Source organism: Vigna unguiculata, chromosome 2, assembly GCF_037176805.1.
Source record: "Vigna unguiculata cultivar grain cowpea cultivar isolate G323 ecotype 2 chromosome 2, ASM3717680v1, whole genome shotgun sequence".
NCBI lineage: Eukaryota > Viridiplantae > Streptophyta > Magnoliopsida > Fabales > Fabaceae > Vigna > Vigna unguiculata.
This window is the reverse complement of record NC_140793.1, coordinates 33,801,828-33,819,968: the sequence shown is the minus strand read 5'-3', so window position 1 is coordinate 33,819,968 and position 18,141 is coordinate 33,801,828. Positions and strand designations below refer to the sequence as shown.

At 34.5% G+C, this 18,141-nt stretch overlaps 2 protein-coding genes across 2 annotated transcripts; one reads left to right on the top strand and one right to left on the bottom strand.

Annotated features, from left to right (window-relative positions):
* Positions 1-709: 709 nt before the first annotated feature.
* Positions 710-10,666, top strand: PKP3 (plastidial pyruvate kinase 3). The gene is made up of 12 exons (XM_028057458.2): positions 710-1,083; positions 1,163-1,444; positions 2,465-2,630; positions 2,885-3,019; positions 3,157-3,267; positions 4,155-4,243; positions 5,430-5,492; positions 8,237-8,412; positions 9,038-9,137; positions 9,271-9,419; positions 10,179-10,287; positions 10,375-10,666. The coding sequence occupies exons 1-12, from the start codon at positions 919-921 to the stop codon at positions 10,486-10,488; spliced, it is 1,659 nt and encodes a 552-aa protein (XP_027913259.1). The 5' UTR covers positions 710-918; the 3' UTR covers positions 10,489-10,666.
* An 894-nt stretch (positions 10,667-11,560) lies between these two features.
* LOC114166398 (protein NRT1/ PTR FAMILY 7.3-like) lies at positions 11,561-17,307 on the bottom strand. Its single transcript, XM_028051129.2, has 5 exons — positions 17,135-17,307; positions 16,778-16,892; positions 13,634-13,851; positions 12,962-13,524; positions 11,561-12,770 (listed from the first exon to the last, which is right to left on the bottom strand). The coding sequence occupies exons 1-5, from the start codon at positions 17,165-17,167 to the stop codon at positions 11,909-11,911; spliced, it is 1,791 nt and encodes a 596-aa protein (XP_027906930.2). The 5' UTR covers positions 17,168-17,307; the 3' UTR covers positions 11,561-11,908.
* Positions 17,308-18,141: the final 834 nt, after the last annotated feature.

Below are 18,141 nucleotides of genomic sequence, written 5' to 3'. Positions count from 1 at the left end.
GTTGAATTACATGCTATAAATGACAATTTAAGTTGTGAAGTGCATTGATATTTGTTCTTTTTCAGTTAGCTTACCCTTCCTGTTATGTGTTTGCTTTTGCATATTACCCCTTTGCAATGATCACCTATGTTTGGTGGGAGCAGAGCGGAAACCAGATGGAGACGCTTCCTCTTGAGCAGAAGTTGGAGTTTGGCAAGGAGTGCCATTATAGTTAGACTCTCACTGTATATTTTTGAGGATCTTGGGGGTAGTCTAGCATCCCTTACATCCACTCTTACCTGATGTATATGTGTTCATAGATGTATCCGTGTGGAGGACTGTACTGGATATGTTTATTCTACGTTTGCGTGTTTGCTCCTACTATCTGCTATGTTTGATCATAAATCTAATGTTTTGTTGTTTGATAGTATGGAAAAACTATTAAATGGGATGTTACATGTCTCGTCCCAGAAAAATACAACTTCACTAATTCAATTTTAAAATTTTGAGAAATTAATAACCTAAAAGAAATCAATAAATCGTGAATTGAAATTTTCTAAATTCATTGTGAATTCAAAACTTAATTAAATATAAAATTCATTAATACTTATTATGAAGTAACAAATATTCGTACGTTGAATTTCGTAACATATGTACCGTCGCATTAACCTCATTCATTATCGATAAATATCTGTTAAAGATATGACCAGATATTTTAACCGCAAACATATGAGGTGAGAGAACTTTTTGCCATCCCTGCTACTCGCTCTGTGAGGTAAAGGTAACACTGAAATATAATACAGATAGTGGCCATTTCCCTAACACCACGCCAATGGAACCTGGTTGGTTGGTACTGCAACAAACAAAATAAAGGAGAGACTTGTTTATTTGGCTGCAACCAAAAGCTGTTCATCTTCATCTTCGTTTCAATCAACAAACATGGCAACCATTAATTTTTCTTCTGCAACTTCCTCGCTCTTCCAATCCGAACTCTCTCCCTCCAAACACCGAACCCAACGCATCCCACGCATCCCTAAAATCACCATTGTAGCAAACCACGCCCAATCAACCCAAATCAGCTCCTCCAACGGTTCTCCGTCCGTCGTATGTTACTCGTAATTTCCGCAAACTGATCTCACTTTGCTGTCTCTAACCTCTCTGTGTTGTTCAATCCATTGCGTAGGGCAACGCAAGCTCTTCGGTCGAGGTTCAGGTGAGTGATCATGGCGTGGGACACGCAGGGGAGAATTCCGAGGCGCGTAAGAAAACTAAGATCGTGTGCACGATAGGTCCATCCACGAGCTCACGTGACATGATATGGAGCCTGGCTGAAGCCGGAATGAACGTGGCGCGTTTGAACATGTCGCACGGGGACCACGCCTCGCACCTGCGGACTATTGAGTTGGTGAGAGAGTACAATGCTCAGTTTCAGGATAAGGTCGTAGCTATCATGCTCGACACCAAGGTCAACTCCTTCGTATATAACTTCCGTTTTCCTCGTTTTAGCTTGTCACGATTAATTTGAATCTGGTGAGCTTAACTCCCTCACAACGGAGTTATGTTCTCACCACACAGACTCAAAACATACAAGATAAGTAAAAAAGAGTTATAGCAAATGTTCCTCCCATCAAACTTAGGACTTGACTACAAGGCCTATAACTAGCCATTCCAATCAAAGTCTGGAAATTGAAGCTGCATTTGATGTAGTTCTCTCCGTACAGCATCCTCAGGATTATTGCCCTTCCACTGTATTAACTACTCAGTCTTAGGTTTTTATATTTCTCCTTCATTCTCCTTGCCAAAACAGCCAGAGGTTGAGGCACAAATTCTCCTTCATCATTCAATAAAGGTACTTGCCCAGAAGCGGGCTTATCACCATGGTATTTCTTCAATAATGACAGATGGAGTTATGAATCTTTGTGCCATGTGGTAAGTCCAATTTGTAAGCAACAGTCCCAATTCTGTGTAATATTTTATAAGGACCGTAACACCTTGCACTTCATCCTGGTTTGTGCATTGGTCAAATTTACTTGTAGCAGCTGGGCGAGAGATTTCTTCCCTAGTCTTGATTGTGTAATTAACTGCTTCCACCATCTAATCATTATCATTATCATAGTTGGGGGAGCAGGCGGGTACCCATAGATAGCTTCAAATGAAGTTAACTGAGTGGATGTGTGAAACTTGGTATTGTACCACAATTCTGCAAACGATGAAAAGTAGCCCATTTGTGAGGCATATCCCCTGAAACACATATGACCCCTCTAAACGGAGTTCTGTACTGAATGCCTTTGTTACTGAATAACATAGCTCTATAAAAAGAGTTATCACATAGCTCGACCTAATTTTGTCTGCTAACACTTTCAATTTCATTGCAAGCTTCAAAGTTAAAACTCAATGCTTTTGTTACTGAATTTCAATTTCCATATGTAAACTTATATTTTGGATTTGAAGACAGAACGGTCGTGTCATATGACTTGCTTCACAGGGTCCTGAAGTTAGAAGCGGGGATGTGCCTCAACCAATTTCACTTAAAGAGGGGCAAGAGTTCTATTTCACCACCAGGAGAGGAGTCAGCATGGAAAACACAGTTAGCGTGAATTACGATGATTTTGTGAATGATGTGGAGGTAGGAGATGTGTTGCTGGTTGATGGTAAGAACGATGATTTCTTATTTGTAAATATTGTTGTTTCTGTCATCTTGCTGGATTAGCTGCAAGTTTTGTGACTTATACTCGTGGTTGATTGTTAACTATGTATGAGCTACCAGTAAGATGTTCCTCCTATTTTAGTAATTTATTTTTTATAATCTCAGTATATTTAGAAGAGGGGTTTATTGAATTGTTTGATAACCGCCAATTTGATTATCTCAAAAGAAGATTCTAATTTGGTCTGGTTATTGTTGTAGGAGGAATGATGTCTCTTGCTGTAAAATCAAAGACAAAAGACTTGGTTAAATGTGAGGTAATTGATGGTGGTGAACTGAAATCTAGGCGTCATTTAAATGTCCGTGGAAAAAGTGCTACACTTCCTTCCATAACTGGTATAGTTCTGTTCTATTTATTGTTGACACTGTGCATGGGCAATAAGATTCAGTGATTCACTTGTAGCTGGTTACTTTTAGAATGCAAATGCACTTGACAATTTTACACTTTGTTTCCTTATGTTTCAACTTCACAGACAAGGACTGGGAAGATATCAAGTTTGGGGTGGACAATCAAGTAGACTTCTATGCTGTCTCATTTGTCAAGGATGCTAGAGTGGTGCACGAGTTAAAAGAGTATCTCAAAAGTAATATTTTAGATGTCTAATTTCCTTTTTATGCTCTTGTATCTAGGTGTGTGGCTTTGTGCATCTGTGTGGAAGTTTCTTCTTTCTCGGTGTTTATTGCTTCTCTAATGTGACAACCATGTATTATTAGATATTAGTGTAGTCATAACCATTGTCGGAAACCCCCTTTAACTACTGTCACCCACCTGAACTGTGGTCACCCTTATCCCACCTTAGTTGTAGCTCTTATGGGAGTTGTCTTAATTGTTGCCTAGGGTAGTGTTTAGTCCCTTTTCTACTACATATATGACTTAAAGTTTATAAAGCTTTGGTAGTTGATAGAGACTTGGGTATTATGGGGTTTCTAAGTATCATATTGGATCGTATGTGTTGCTTGGTAGAGTATGTAAGTGTTTTTGTACCCGATGTGTTTGAGTACTTAGTATCATTAGTATACTGACACAGGATTCTAACTAATGAGAAAGTTGAGTGAAATATTATAGGGTGTCTATGTGCCTTAAAAGCTGGTTTGAGTTAGGTCCTAATGAGTCATAAGGTGTTGTTATTTGCTGTTGTGGACAGAGCATACTATCTGTAGAAAGTGGATGTATTGTATGTGAGTTCTGTTTCAGCATTAAATTACATTTCAAAACAACTGTCAGAGAGGCAATTTCTAATTTTAATACGGAACAACTAACGCAGGACAAGTTATTCTGTAACACTACCACATGATCTAATAGAAAATACTACTACGTTATTGCTCCTAGCTTCTATCCATAGCTGCCAACATGACCATTATTATTAGAGTTATTCAATATTTAATAATACGTGAGTTCTCATGACAGTGATTATGTATGGGCCCCATCATTCTCATTATCAACTAAATTATTGTAAACCTTTTTCTATAGGTCATAATGCTGATATACACGTGATTGTAAAAATTGAAAGTGCAGATTCCATACCAAATCTTCATTCCATACTTTCTGCTTCAGATGGGGTTAGTTTCATAACGTTCAGATCATGTATTTGTAGATATTTCATACCTTCAATAACTTTCAGTTAAAAGGGATTGGAATTTTGATTATGTTGGTGATCAATATTGTTTTGGTCTACATGTTTTTATTTATTTATTTTGGTCTAGTTAGTATTCAACATACGAGAACTGGAATTGATTACATGGAGGAATGGATAAATATAATGTATAGAAGTTCTGTGCTTCATGCGAACATAATACCCGAAAAAAGAAACTGGAAAATGGAACATTTAAAGTTAATTATCTCACTATTTCTACGAGAGGACTTGAAAATTCTAGTAATCCTTGTATAATGCACAAATGGAACATTTAAAGTTAATTATCTCACTATTTCTACGAGAGGACTTGAAAATTCTAGTAATCCTTGTATAATGCACAAATTTAAGTAACGACTTTGCTGTTTTGTGGTTGTAAGTTGATTAGGCTGTCAATTGTACTCTTCAAAATCTAAGGAATATGCGTTCACATTCAATGTTTGATATAAGAGGAACCTAATTTCATCTTGAGCTGATTATGGATTGATTAGATGTTACTTTAGTTTCCCCGTCTTAGTATTGCACTCACATGATATCTGTTCTGAAACCTATGGCGGTACAATCATGTCATGGTGGGGATTCTTTCGTTTTAAGATATTCAATGCTTGCCTAATTCCAGCGGAAAAGGTGGTTTTGGGGTGCTTGCTTGTTTGTGCACTATTGGTTGATAACTATTTTTCTTGATTTACATATCAAAATATCAAATAACTTGGTTTAGTGGAGATTGTTCTATTAAGTTTTTGTAAGCATACTGATGATCTCTCTCCTTTAATGTTCATAATTAACGTTACAAATACCTTATAGACAATATCATTTTCAAGGCATACATTTATAGTAGATTCCTTCAGACTTAATAACAAATAGAAATGAATTTATTTGAGAAATGCCTAATTAAGAAAGTGTACTGCATATCTTTTGACCTAGAGGAGAAACCTTAACATAGAACTGATTTAACCATTACTTTGAGCTGCTCTGAATCTGCTGTAGGTTTTTCAACACCTTCACAGTTTATATTTTGGAGAATGTTTTAGTGTTATTCAATATCATAGATCAAATCAAGATCTTTATCTACATTGGCGTCCAGTTTCATTTTGAGAGTTCTATTTATTTTGCAGGCCATGGTTGCTCGTGGGGATCTTGGAGCTGAACTTCCAATAGAGGAAGTTCCTTTATTGCAGGTAATGCGGTGCTCAGAGTAACATGATACAGGTGTCATTTTGTTCACAATTGGTGAGATGTATGCAAATTCTTTCATCAGATGATCTAGGTTTATAATCATTGCTATGGTACATTTAAGTCAGGATGCAATGTTTAGTATCACTGAAAAATCTAACAAAATAAGTGGAGCTTCATTAACTATTGTGAATTTCAATTCGTAAGATCATACTGATAGTCATGTCATGTGCATTAATTTTATGGAAAACCCTTATTTTGCTGCTTGTTCAGTGAATTCCCAATGATGTTCTTTCTCATGTGTAATCTTACCTTTTCGTAAAGGATGCTATGGAGCTGTTAAGCACAATTCAACCATAGATACATGTTCATGTGTAGTATTGTATCTTTTTAAATTTCAAGATCAAAGTTTTGTTTATGAAGGAGGCCATTAGATGTCAAAGGATATCTTATCCACCATATGGTATGAAGAACCCTTGTAGACACATGAAGCTGTAAAATTCATGTTGGGAAAATAAATCCAAATTTCCAAACATTAATGAAATTAGGTGGAAAGCCAAAAGGTGCATGTTTCTTGACCATTGGAGAATCTACTACCGTAATGAAAGTTAGTGGAGTTGTCTACTTGGTCTCATTTATGATGATGTAGTTATAAATTTATTTATATATAAAACGAGTGTGTATAGAGAGAAGACACACCTGACCTAGAGAGAGGGAATAACCACCCTATGTGAGAGAGGGTGGTCTGGTATATGGAAGAGTTTCTCAAATTTGTCCTGAAGACATGTAATGTGCTATGGTGAATGAAATACTTTTGAGATGGTTCTAGGGATGTGAGCAAGAGGTGTTGAATGTCACGAAATAGGGCTCTTATTTTTCGTTCCCCTTCACTTCTCTATTCATCTCCTTAAATAATACATAGCATCTACCTAAATTAGGAATTAGGATCAATTATCTATAACTATATATATAGAGGATTCCCTCTTTTGTGTTCACATTTTATAATTCCAACTTTACCCTTTACAATTTAATTATTTATTAAATTTTTAAAAATTAATGGTTACTTTTATAAGTTTTTATAAAATTATTTTTCTCATATTTTCTCCATACATTTCACTTTAATTTTTATAAATATACTTTTATTTTGTTCATTAACTTAATAACATTACAATATCATCAATTATTAATATAATTCAAAAAATGCGTATACACAGGCGCGATAGCGCCTGTGTTTATGCTAGTCATTAATAGTGGTAGATGTTATGTATTATTTAAGGAGATGAATAGAAAAGTGAAGGGGAACGAAAAATAAGAACCCTATTACGTGACATGGTATCATAGCAGCAGACTTTTAGAAAAATAACATTAATGGTCCAACGGACTCATTGCCTAACATTGAACCACATAAATCCATGTATTTCGTTATTTTTTATTTTTGGTGTTGCTTTGTGTGTGGTTCGTACCTTTGATACTCATTATGTAATGGAATGTTTTCCCCAACAAATTGTTGGCACCACTTAAGAACAAAAACATAAGTCTTTTCCCAGTAGATAACTTCAACAGCATGAGTCACACTACATCATTGGACTTGGTTATGGAGCAAATCTTTTGAAATATTATTCATCATATGAGATATTTGTTAAGAACTTCCTCTAACGTCCATGGTCTCTCTCTCTCTCTCTCTCTCTCTCTCTCTCTCCCTCTTTTCATAGGACTTCGTGTCATCTAGTCTCCTTATTGGTGCTTCCAGTGACCTTTATTTGTACATGTCTAAACCGCTTTAATTGATTTTTATCCCCTTTTCATCAATTGGTGTCACTGCAATGCCTTCTCATATACAACGATTTCATATATTACCCTTTCTTGTGTATAATCTATCTTAACATTCTCATTCATGCTACAGTGTTACTCATTTATTCTTTGTTGTCCCTTTGAAGTCTAACACTTATTACATAGATTTTAGTCAGATGTCTAGCAATATGATAAACTTTCCTTTGTGCTTGACAGGTCCTTTTCAATTCAAACAACCCTCAACGCCTTTCTCCATTTTAATTATCTAATTTGTATCTTGTGTATGACCTCCTCATTAATTTCCCTATAATTTTTTAAAATGGATTCCAAATATTTAAACTTATAAACCTGTGGTATGATATCTTATCTCAATTTTACTTCCAAGTCATTTTCCTCTTGTTTTTTGCTATGTCTTGCTCCTACTTTGGCTAAGCACTTCCTAAAATTGATGGTGCCTACACTGCAAGCTGCAATACCTACTGCACAAGGCTTACTGTAATCACATTTTAGTGAGACAAATTGCAATGTGAAAGTCTGGTAACTTGAGATTAGAGAAAAGCAGATCATTTTCTGCTGCACCTCAAGCTTCTGGGAGCATGTAATGCTACTTTGGCTATAACATTTGTTGTTTTAATACTTCTATATTTAATTTTTTTTTACCTATAAAAGAAAGTGCTTATTTGTGGCTATTGCAACAAAGCAATAACCTGAAATAGAATTTCAGAAGAGAAAATCTCTTCCTTTCCTCTGATGCTTCCTTGCGCACAGGAGAATAAAATTCCTTGAAGATTATATTCTTGTTCGACCCACTTATCTCAGCTCCTGTTATAACTTTCACAAACTAGATTATGGGATACTAGTTTCAAACTGATGCTTTTGTTCTCTATTTTATTAGTTTTCTCTTACTATGCTTAATTCTGTGTTCGATGTAGTTCATTACCTTTTTTTAATCAAGCAGGAGGACATCATAAGGAGATGTCAAAGCATGCAAAAGCCGGTTATTGTGGCAACAAATATGCTTGAAAGCATGATTAATCATCCCACGCCCACAAGGGCAGAAGTCTCGGACATTGCAATTGCAGTAAGACAAGGTGCTGATGCTATCATGCTTTCAGGAGAAACTGCACATGGAAAGTGAGTTTGCTATTACTTGGTGAACTTGTTTCCTATTTTTTTAAGTTGTTCAAACTTCTTTTCAGTATTCATATTTTAGTATTTTCATTTTCAAATAAAAGAAGCATCATTACTATTAGAGAAGAGAATGAAAGATATACAAAAAGGAGGATACGCTTAGGAGAAACCTAAAAATAATAACAAATAGGAATGAATCTAAACTAAACAAAGCCTATGAATCCCTATGCATGTTCAACAAAGGGGAATTAGTTACCTTGATTCTCTATAATTGGAATCTTCCTAAAATCCATTACTGTTTAATAATTTGCATTATTAAATGATTTTCAGCTGTTTATGATTCGGAGACTTATCTTTTTTATTTTATGGAGTGCAATGTTTTTCAAGAAGGAAAACATCATTCATTATAAAAGATACTCCTAAATTGGCTACAAATCCTTACTTTTCCATCCTGTGGATTATTGTAGTAATTACTATAGAACTGCTTTTCATTTGAAAATGTATTTCATTCCTTTTCTTTATTACATAAGAACGTCTGACCTTTTCTGTCTTGTGCTTATGAATTTATGCATTTAATATACCTTTTTTTAATATTTTAAATAAATAAATATAACTTAAATTGCTTCAGATTTCCATTGAAAGCTGTTAAAGTTATGCACACGGTGGCTCTTAGGAATGAATCCAGTGTTCAAAGTGGTCCTGCTTGTCCAAGTCTGAGTTCTCATGAAGTACGTGCTCGATTAAAAATTAGGCACTTTTGGAATTTTGTTTCATTTGTCGTAGAGGGTTTATTATTGATATATTTTATTGTAAATTGATGATATACTAAAATCTAATTAATTTGTGTTTACTTGTTGACAGAGCCACATGGGAGAAATGTTTGCTTTCCATGCGACAACAATGTCTAACACTCTTAATACCCCCATTATTGTTTTCACCAGAACAGGATCCATGGCTATTCTATTGAGCCATTATAGGCCTTACTCAACAATCTTTGCATTCACAAATGAGTAAGCATTGGCAGGATGTGTTATATATACATGTGTGTGTGTGTGTGTTGTCTTTTAGCCTTATATGCTTTACTCAGTTATGTTTGCATTCGCACATGCGTATGTATTTTCTGTGTTAATGTGCTATTAATTTTGTTCAACTAACCTGAAAATAAAAACTTTTCTTGATGAAATTCCCCTCTACCATGGTTTGCCCTAACTACTTTTTCAGGAGTAGTACTTTTTTATATTTGAAAATTAAATTGCTAATTTCATGGGCTTTGAGCTTATGTTATCTTGATAGAAGCTAGCTTCTCTCTTGCCAACTCAAGTATTTTACAGATTATCCAATTAATTAAATTTACCGTGCTTGAGGTTTTGTATGTGAACTAAGGATGATCGTTTTGACAAGTATTTTTCTCTTTATCAAAATTAATCTCCTATAATATTTTTTCTTTATCACATTTGACCATTCTTCGGTTTTGTCGGAATCCTGCTAGATGAATTTTTCTCCTATCCTAGATGGAAACCCCTCAACCTCTCCGTTTTTTTTTAATGATGTTATTAAGCTTACATGTAAGGGGCTATTTTTCTATTACATACCCCTCCACCCTAAAAGTAAAGCTATACATTACGAAGAAGAAGAAATGAAACTAGGAATCCGAAGGTCAACATAGGCAGTGCTTTTTTTCTTTTTTCGCTTTCTTATTTTTGGAGGGTAGTATTGCTGCTTAAGTATGTACTATTGCACCCAGAAATTTATGATTTCTCTATTCGCAGAACAAGGATTAAGCAGAGGTTGGCACTTTATCATGGTGTTGTGCCTATATATATGCAATTTTCAAATGATGCAGAGGAGACCTTCTCTAGAGCCCTCAAGCTACTATTGGTTAGTAATATCTCCATCAAGTGCTCAGACATTATTTTTCTTGGTATTTTTTCTTTCAAACGTTTATGAAAAGTCTCCATATTTCAGAGTAAGGGTCATTTACACGAGGGACAGCATGTTACTCTTGTTCAAAGTGGAGCACAACCAATATGGCGTGAGGAATCCACTCACCACATACAAGTTCGTAAGGTTCATGAATAAAATTCTATGAAGGGTCTTTGTTACTCGTAACTGTACAGTTTTTTTTTCTTCTTCAGTATCTTAGTTATTCTTACTTCATAGCTATGGCTATTATGCACCTGAAACACCAGGGTTGGATTGTAAAGGAATTTTCAAAAGGCAAATATTTATTGATCAGGAATTTCATATTCTCCGTAAAGTTCTTTTGTAACTGTCTATTTTGTTAATATGTCGTGTTGATATTTTTATCTTGGCTGAAAGAAATCACATTGACCTTTCGCTGTTTGCGCAACCATGGTGGGATATATTTATTTGATTTTATATGATAAGTGGGCATAGAGTTCCTCTTGGCTCACGAGGGTAAGGCTATGTAATGCTGTCTTCTGACCCTTATTATGCCCATATCGCTATGACTTGGGAACTCGTGCACTGGCTCGCCCTTATAATTTACTTGTATATTTTGTTTCTTTCAACCGTTTTACCTTTCCTATTTTTTGCTCTATAATGAAAGATGACATTAGATACACACACATAAATAAATAAAACAAAAGAATAAAGAAGAGAAATTATTTGTTATGTCCTACTTTTCACCTTTCATTTCACCTTGTCCCATTTCGATTATGCAAAATTTGATTATGTGGACTGTAAGTATTGTCTGTCAATTCCTCTGATTGCTACGACTAATCTTCCTAATAATGATTCACTGCTGGGGGAGTTGTTGGCATCCTTAAGTGCATTTTGTAAATTTCTTTTATCACGTGTTAGTGTTCTCTCTTTTTTAAGTGATATTGTAAAAAAATATATATTCTGACAAATAATTGCCAGCAATAAGTTATCGCTTTATGCTGTTCTTTTGATCTTATTCATAATTCTTTGTTTGTCCGCGTGGCATTTGGTCTGCCACTGCCAGTTCGCAAATTCTTTGGTTGATTAATTCGATCAGCTAAATCTAAATATATTAGGAAGTGTTTTGTAAAATTTTCTCTTTCTGTTTCGAAACTATTGCCTTAATTGGTGTTTTCGTTGTTTGTTCATGAATAACAGACATTAAGGACAGAAAGTTTTGTGTTAGCTCTGGGATGGGAAGCTAAGCTAAATTCCCTAAATACAAGGAAATCCACATAGCAGACGTAACTTCGTCTTTAAAATGGCACTTACAAATGAGAGAAAGGAAATGTCTTAAGTACCCTAAAACAGTCATTGTCTCATCAAATTTGTTTTACACAACTTGGCTTCAAGAACATATTTAAGCCTTAACAATACAGAGTCCAGTTGTAAGAGAGTCAGAAACTCATGTAAGAAGGGCTTCTCTTTCTGCAAACCTGCAAACTATTTCTTCCAACAGCAACTATAGAACCTAGTTTATTTTTGACTAGTTGCCCTTTCTTTCTCTTATTAATATATGCGGTACCCATGACCTTTGATTGATATCCCCTGCAACTTATACTTTTGACTCATTATTTTCTTCACTTTTCTCCTCTAGCTGTATGCACTTGTACCATTTTGCACATGCAATATAGGCAATCAAATCTATGGACGTCAAGGCAGCTAAGAGGAAGTAAAACCTATCCAAGTGACCTTTATTGAGGTTTCCAGGGATCCACCCTGGCATGTGATCTTCGGTGGATATCTTCATAACCACACTAACTAGTAAACTACTCACATAGTTCCCAAGAGAAATGGATGTCATGCAAAGTGCACTTCCGAAGCTCTTCAAGCCGTCTGGTGTCTGAGCGTTGAAGAATTCCAACTGGCCTACATACATAAAAACCTCAGAAGCTCCTATAAATGCGTACTGAGGGATCTGCCAGAAGATGCTTAAAGTGCTTGTGTCATTGCAGTGGAGGCATCCTTGTTTTGCATACTTAAGTCTATAGCATTCAACTAATCCAGCTGAAACCATTGCCAGTACTGCTATAACAAGTCCAACTCCCATTCTCTGAAGCTCTGTAAGTCCCTTGGAATCTGTCTTTTTTAGTTTTCCCACAAACGGATCAAGAACTCGACGGTAGAAGAAAATGAAAACCGCCACACTTAGTATATCAAAGCTGGACATGCTAGCTGGTGGTATTCTGAAATTGGAGACAGTGGTTTTCATGGCAGCGCCTTGCTCCACAAAAAGTGAAGCCATCTGTGTGAAAACCACAGAGTATATTATGGTGCAGAGCCAAATTGGAAGAAGTCTCAGTATGCACTTCACCTCTTCAACTTGACTTACTGGACAGATGCGCCAAGGGTTGTAACCGGTCCCTTTCTGGTCATCTAGATCTCTTGAAGATATAAATGCTGCCCTGTCCAAGAACCTGCAATACAGTAACAAATGGCAAATTGATTAAACTGTTATTGCTCACTGCAAACAAGATTGGAAAACAGTACTGGAATGGAAATCAAATGTGTGTTAATTAAAATACAGGAAAAGCATTCCATACAGCCTCAGCTACACATGAATACATTCACTGTGTAGTTTCAGCTGAAAGGAACCTCCACTACTTACTTGAACCCGTGAGTGTGGAGAATCTTTCTGTTGCCATTCGTGGAAGTGTCCTTTGCATCCATGTGAAGCAAGTTCTCTCCGTTTGATGACATTTGAACTTTGGATTTCCTTGATGCAGCCACTACGACTTGGCTGAACCTGGAAAGAGGGTTGCCACTGGGCTTGAAGTGTCTGTACCTGGAGGTGCATGCAAGAAACAAGACCAGTGCAGCAAAGGCAGAACCTGCAGACAGCCAGAAACCAAGAGCCCACATTCCTTCATCCTCGAAATAGACCAGAATGGTGTTTGAGAAAAGTTGGCCGATATTAAAAGCTAGGTAGAAGTAGCTAAAGAAGGCCACCTTAGAGTGACCCTCCTTTGAGTGTTCCTCGTCAAACTGATCAGCTCCAAATGTGGCAATATTTGGTTGATAACCTCCATTTCCCAAGGCAACTAGATATATTGAGAGGTAAAACATTCCCATCTCCAATCTTGAATGTTTTCCACAATGAATTTTTTCATTCCCACAACCTTTAGGCTTAAGTAAGAATAGGTATGATGACAGAGATAAGGACATTAGACCCTGTTATTTTCAGCCAAACAGATTTGTTGATTAGTAAAGTAGCTAATGTAAAAGTTAGGAATTAAAGAGAAAGATTATGAATGAGAGGAGAAAATGGAGCGCTACTTACTATAACAAAGATGACCTGAAAGACAGCGCAAGTCTTATATCTTCCCCAATAAGAATCACTGAGGAAAGCACCCACAAGAGAGAAGATGTAAACTGTTCCGGTCCACTTGCTCACATTGTTAGCTGCATCAGCATTATTCTGTCCTACCACCCTTGTCAGAAACAGCACTAGGTTCACTCCCATCCCAAAGAATGCAAGGGTTGCCAGAGCTTGATTCACTGATACATGCAATCAACAAATCATTGCCACTGTGATCTCAATACTTTGAACCATGCATGGGTAAGTTCATCCTCATTACTCCTATATCTATATTAGTCTTCACTAAGGTTTATTTAAATTATGTTTTATTTTGCTATTTGATATATAAAAATTACCAATGATTAAGATTTCATGCATTCACATAATCCACTGGCTACTACTGTACACGAAGGGTACTTGATATTATAACTTCTATTCCTGCTTTCTATAGTAGAAGACTACATTAAATTTGAAAGGGAAGAGATAAAATAAAGTACTGCGAATAATATTTTAATAAATATAAAAATTTAGAATTAAAAACAATATAGTCTAAAATAATATTTCCTATTAACAGGGTCCTATTTTAACAAGTCTGTTCATGGTATAGGGTTAGGTACGTTTAGGATTTCTCTTTATATGGCACACCATGAAATTAGTATTGGCTTCTTTTGTTAAAATTAAATATTATCGGTTTCATAGGTGTGATAACACTTTGGAAGACCAAGCTTATTAAAAAATTATACTTCTATTTCCTAAACAGAATATGGTGATTTGCATGATTCTGAATCCACTTTTTGAACTCTTTCGGTCTTTGTCGTGGTTCAGCGGGAAAAAGACACTTGTGTTTTGCATGGCATCTTTTGTTTTACTATTCCAAAATTTAATTTTTAATACAACGGTGCATTATTTATTTACAGCAGGGCTTTGCACAAATGCATTTAAAACTTGTAACTCTATACACTCTTGTTTTAACCCTAGCTTTATCCGAACAATACATCTGTATGTACCGAAAAAACATATCATTATAATATCTTTATTCTAAATTTAAGTAATAGATAACTCAAGCTATAATGATATAATGATAAAAATATTCTAACATAGTTATTTGAGTGTATTTTAAATTTAAAACTCATTACACTTATAAACATTTAATATTTACTTATTTTAATCTAACCTTACATTCATGGAAAGAAAACCTTTATTATTCTTTCGTGTTTATACGTGGAAAATTTTGACAACTGTTAAGCATCTAGAGTAAAAGGAAGGTAAAGTAAAATTGAAGAAACATTTTTCATCTTTTTTAGGAGGTGGAGGACGAGCCCTTTTATATCCATATACAGACAACAACTTTACACAATCACAATACCAAATAGTGTACGTAACTTTCTTATATAGTTCTAATAAAATCTAAAGATACCTAACACTCAAAGAGGACTGAAAAGATTGAATCTTTATTAATTGTTGGAAAATTAAACATAAAAAATCATCTGAACTAATTACATTTCTTTGTATGATAATCACAGGTTTATAATCTAAATAAATGGTTGATGGTACAATTTTTTTTTGCGTGATAACATGGAAAACCCTTAAAAAGAAATAAAAAAGATAATGTATCACTAACATTTCTAACGATCAATCACACCAAGCAGCTATGTGTAATAAAATAACTTAAGAATAAGAGGTTCTAAATAATTATATGATTGTGACTTATATCAGTTTTTGTTATTCAGAATGAAATATAGGGGAACAGCTGGTTTCTTAAACATCATGCTTCTTTTCTTTTCTGAGTAAATAGTAGTGACCAAATACTAATTAATTATTGAATTAATAAATTAATAAATAAATTTACACTTCTACTTGGTTGTTGTCAAATGCTAATGGTTACAAATTTGCATGCATATCTGTCTATGTTGGTGACACGTGGCAGCAACCCACGTCATGCAAATTTCCACAGCGGTTACGTCTCTGAAAGGTATTTTTCTCACTTTAATTTGTCTGTATTTCTTTTGAAGGACAAAGCCAAAAAACTACTTCAGGCATCATTCAGAAATCTCTATCCTCTGTCCCATCACATTTAGGAATTTTTTTGAGTTCAAATTAGAGTTTTCATATTTTAGAGAAGTGTTAATATAAAGAGTTATTTTATAGTACAATTGTTTTCTTATCAATAATAAACTCAAGCAAATAAGTAGTTAATAATACTAAAAACTCCAAAAGTTTTCCAAAAACATCACATAGTTTCTCTCAACAATCTACCTTCATTTTTAACATTCAGATACTGCTATTTTTAACATACAAAGAACTTCATCATCCAAAAACTATGGTAATTAAATTTAATCTAATCTAATTTTCTTCTAGAAGGGTATTTTTGCATGGTGGATGAATAAGTAGTTACTAGCCAGCCAAGACATAGCTGTAAGTGTCTGCCAAACACACACACTACACAGGAAAACAGTGCAACAAAACTGACAGAAATGTCTGGTTTGGATTTTGCACACCAAATGAAACACGTTCCTGTATTTAAAGTGTTGTCTTCTCCTTCTTTTCTGATGTAATATTAAGAAGGAGACTAAAAGCTTAGTTGCTTGCAGTAGCACATATTCCACCATAAAGTAACCTCACCATGTGCTCCTTCTATGATAAGCTATATCAAATATATGCACACAATTCCATAAGTCATAACAAAACTTCTGCACACAACACTCCTCATCTCAAACTATTAAGTTACGTGTGTTCTACTCATATTATATTTTTGTAGTAATCTATTTGTATCATTAATCTCCATTTATTTTATTTTCTTTAATCAAAACTCCAGAGATTAATAGATTCAAAGAATATAAGATCTGTTAATATTTATAATGTTTTGTATATTTATAGTACACCCTATAACCTTTCACTTCATAGAAATAACAACTCATTGGGGAGAATAAGAGAGATGTTGTTATTGTCCTTTTCTATTTTCATATCACCTACATACTCAAAACAAATAATTTTTTATAGGGTAATAATACATGCATATGATGTGATAATATCATATATATTACTTTTCACCAAGATCCAAAAGTAATAAAAAGATAGGATATTAGAGAAAATGATGTGCAGTTAATGTTTTTGGAAGTAGCTTACAGAGTATGATAATTCCAGCAACCCATCTTCCAGATTTGGCTCTTATAGCAGGACCACCATGCAAATCAACACTTCCATCAAGAGTAACCTCTTCTGATTCTTCCTCAAACTTTCTCTGTGCAGAGTTTTGAACACAAAAACAAATTATATATAGGCTTTTCAGTTTTTGTCACATTCAGTGCTAATAAAATTAAAGAACAGAAATGATGAAATACACACATTCATTTTTCTAGTATCTGACATAAAATATATGAACACTCTGATGCTACAGAATAAGAAACACTTCAAAAGAATCATGAATAAAGAAGAAGAATAACAAGAATATGTAATGTATGTGTAGAAACTCTTAACACTGACCTCTTTGCAGAGCTCAGACTCTAAGCAAGACATGAGTGATATGAAAAGAAGAAGGCAAGTTGAAAATATAAGGTAGAGGAAGGTGTTGTTGCAGACTGAGACTGAGGTGAAGGAGAAGAGAGAAAGCAATGTTACACAAGAGAGAAGAGTAGTGTGAGAGTTGAATATATAGATGAATGAAGGTTGGCCTGAACGGTGGAGTGATGAAGTAAACCAATAAGTTGGTATCCACATGTTACAAACATACAAAAACTGTGTATGACATGCACTTTTATAAAAGATTAAATTGAATGTTATGAAATAAAAAGATAATACAAACATTATAAAGTTGTTATGGAAAATAGTACATAATTCTTGTAATCACTGTTTCATGTACAAATCCAACTGCTACATGTAACAAAGAAAACATGAGATTTTTTGACACGTACAATTTTACACTTTACTTTTATTGTATTCAAGTGTTTTGTATATAATAAAAGGAAACACAAACTCAAACGCATTCACTCTTTCTTTCCATACACAACAAATGCATTGAATGAGGATTGAAGTTAGGATAAAGATGTGTTAGACACCAGTGTTTTGTTTCTATATCCTTATAACATCTGCAAATAATAATAATATAAGGAATTAAACTATTTAATTAAAATATAAATTAAATTAATGAATATAAAAGTAATGAAATGAAAATTGTTATTCCTTATACTATTTTCCAAACGAAGGAGTTAATGCTTATGGTTGAAAATAAATTTAAGAAGCATATGAGTAATATTATGTTTATGATTTTTAAATGTTGAAAATTTTCAATATTTAAACTAAGGAAAAAATGGTGATTTTATTTATGAAAGTAATATGACAAATTCAATCTACCAATTGATTTAAGGTGAATAGTGATGGTGCAACTAGGGATTGGACTAGTACTTTTATAGGAAGTCAGAGTAAATATGTAGGTAGTTTTTTAACTTTTTTAGGGTTACAGACTTCTATTTATGTGTGCCATTTGTGGTTGG

What these genes read in the sequence shown, in the direction of transcription:
- LOC114166398 (XM_028051129.2), bottom strand. Translation starts at nt 17,167, where the DNA reads ATGTCTTGCTTAGAGTCTGAGCTCTGCAAAGAG. An exon ending in AGTCTGAGCTCTGCAAAGAG is followed by an intron (nt 16,893 to 17,134) that starts GTCAGTGTTAAG and finishes AACTCTGCACAG; the next exon opens with AGAAAGTTTGAGGAAGAATC. An exon ending in TGCTGGAATTATCATACTCT is followed by an intron (nt 13,852 to 16,777) that starts GTAAGCTACTTC and finishes TGCATGTATCAG; the next exon opens with TGAATCAAGCTCTGGCAACC.
- PKP3 (XM_028057458.2), top strand. Translation starts at nt 919, where the DNA reads ATGGCAACCATTAATTTTTCTTCTGCAACTTCCTCGCTCTTCCAATCC. An exon ending in TACTTTCTGCTTCAGATGGG is followed by an intron (nt 4,244 to 5,429) that starts GTTAGTTTCATA and finishes TTTATTTTGCAG; the next exon opens with GCCATGGTTGCTCGTGGGGA. An exon ending in GGAGAAACTGCACATGGAAA is followed by an intron (nt 8,413 to 9,037) that starts GTGAGTTTGCTA and finishes AAATTGCTTCAG; the next exon opens with ATTTCCATTGAAAGCTGTTA.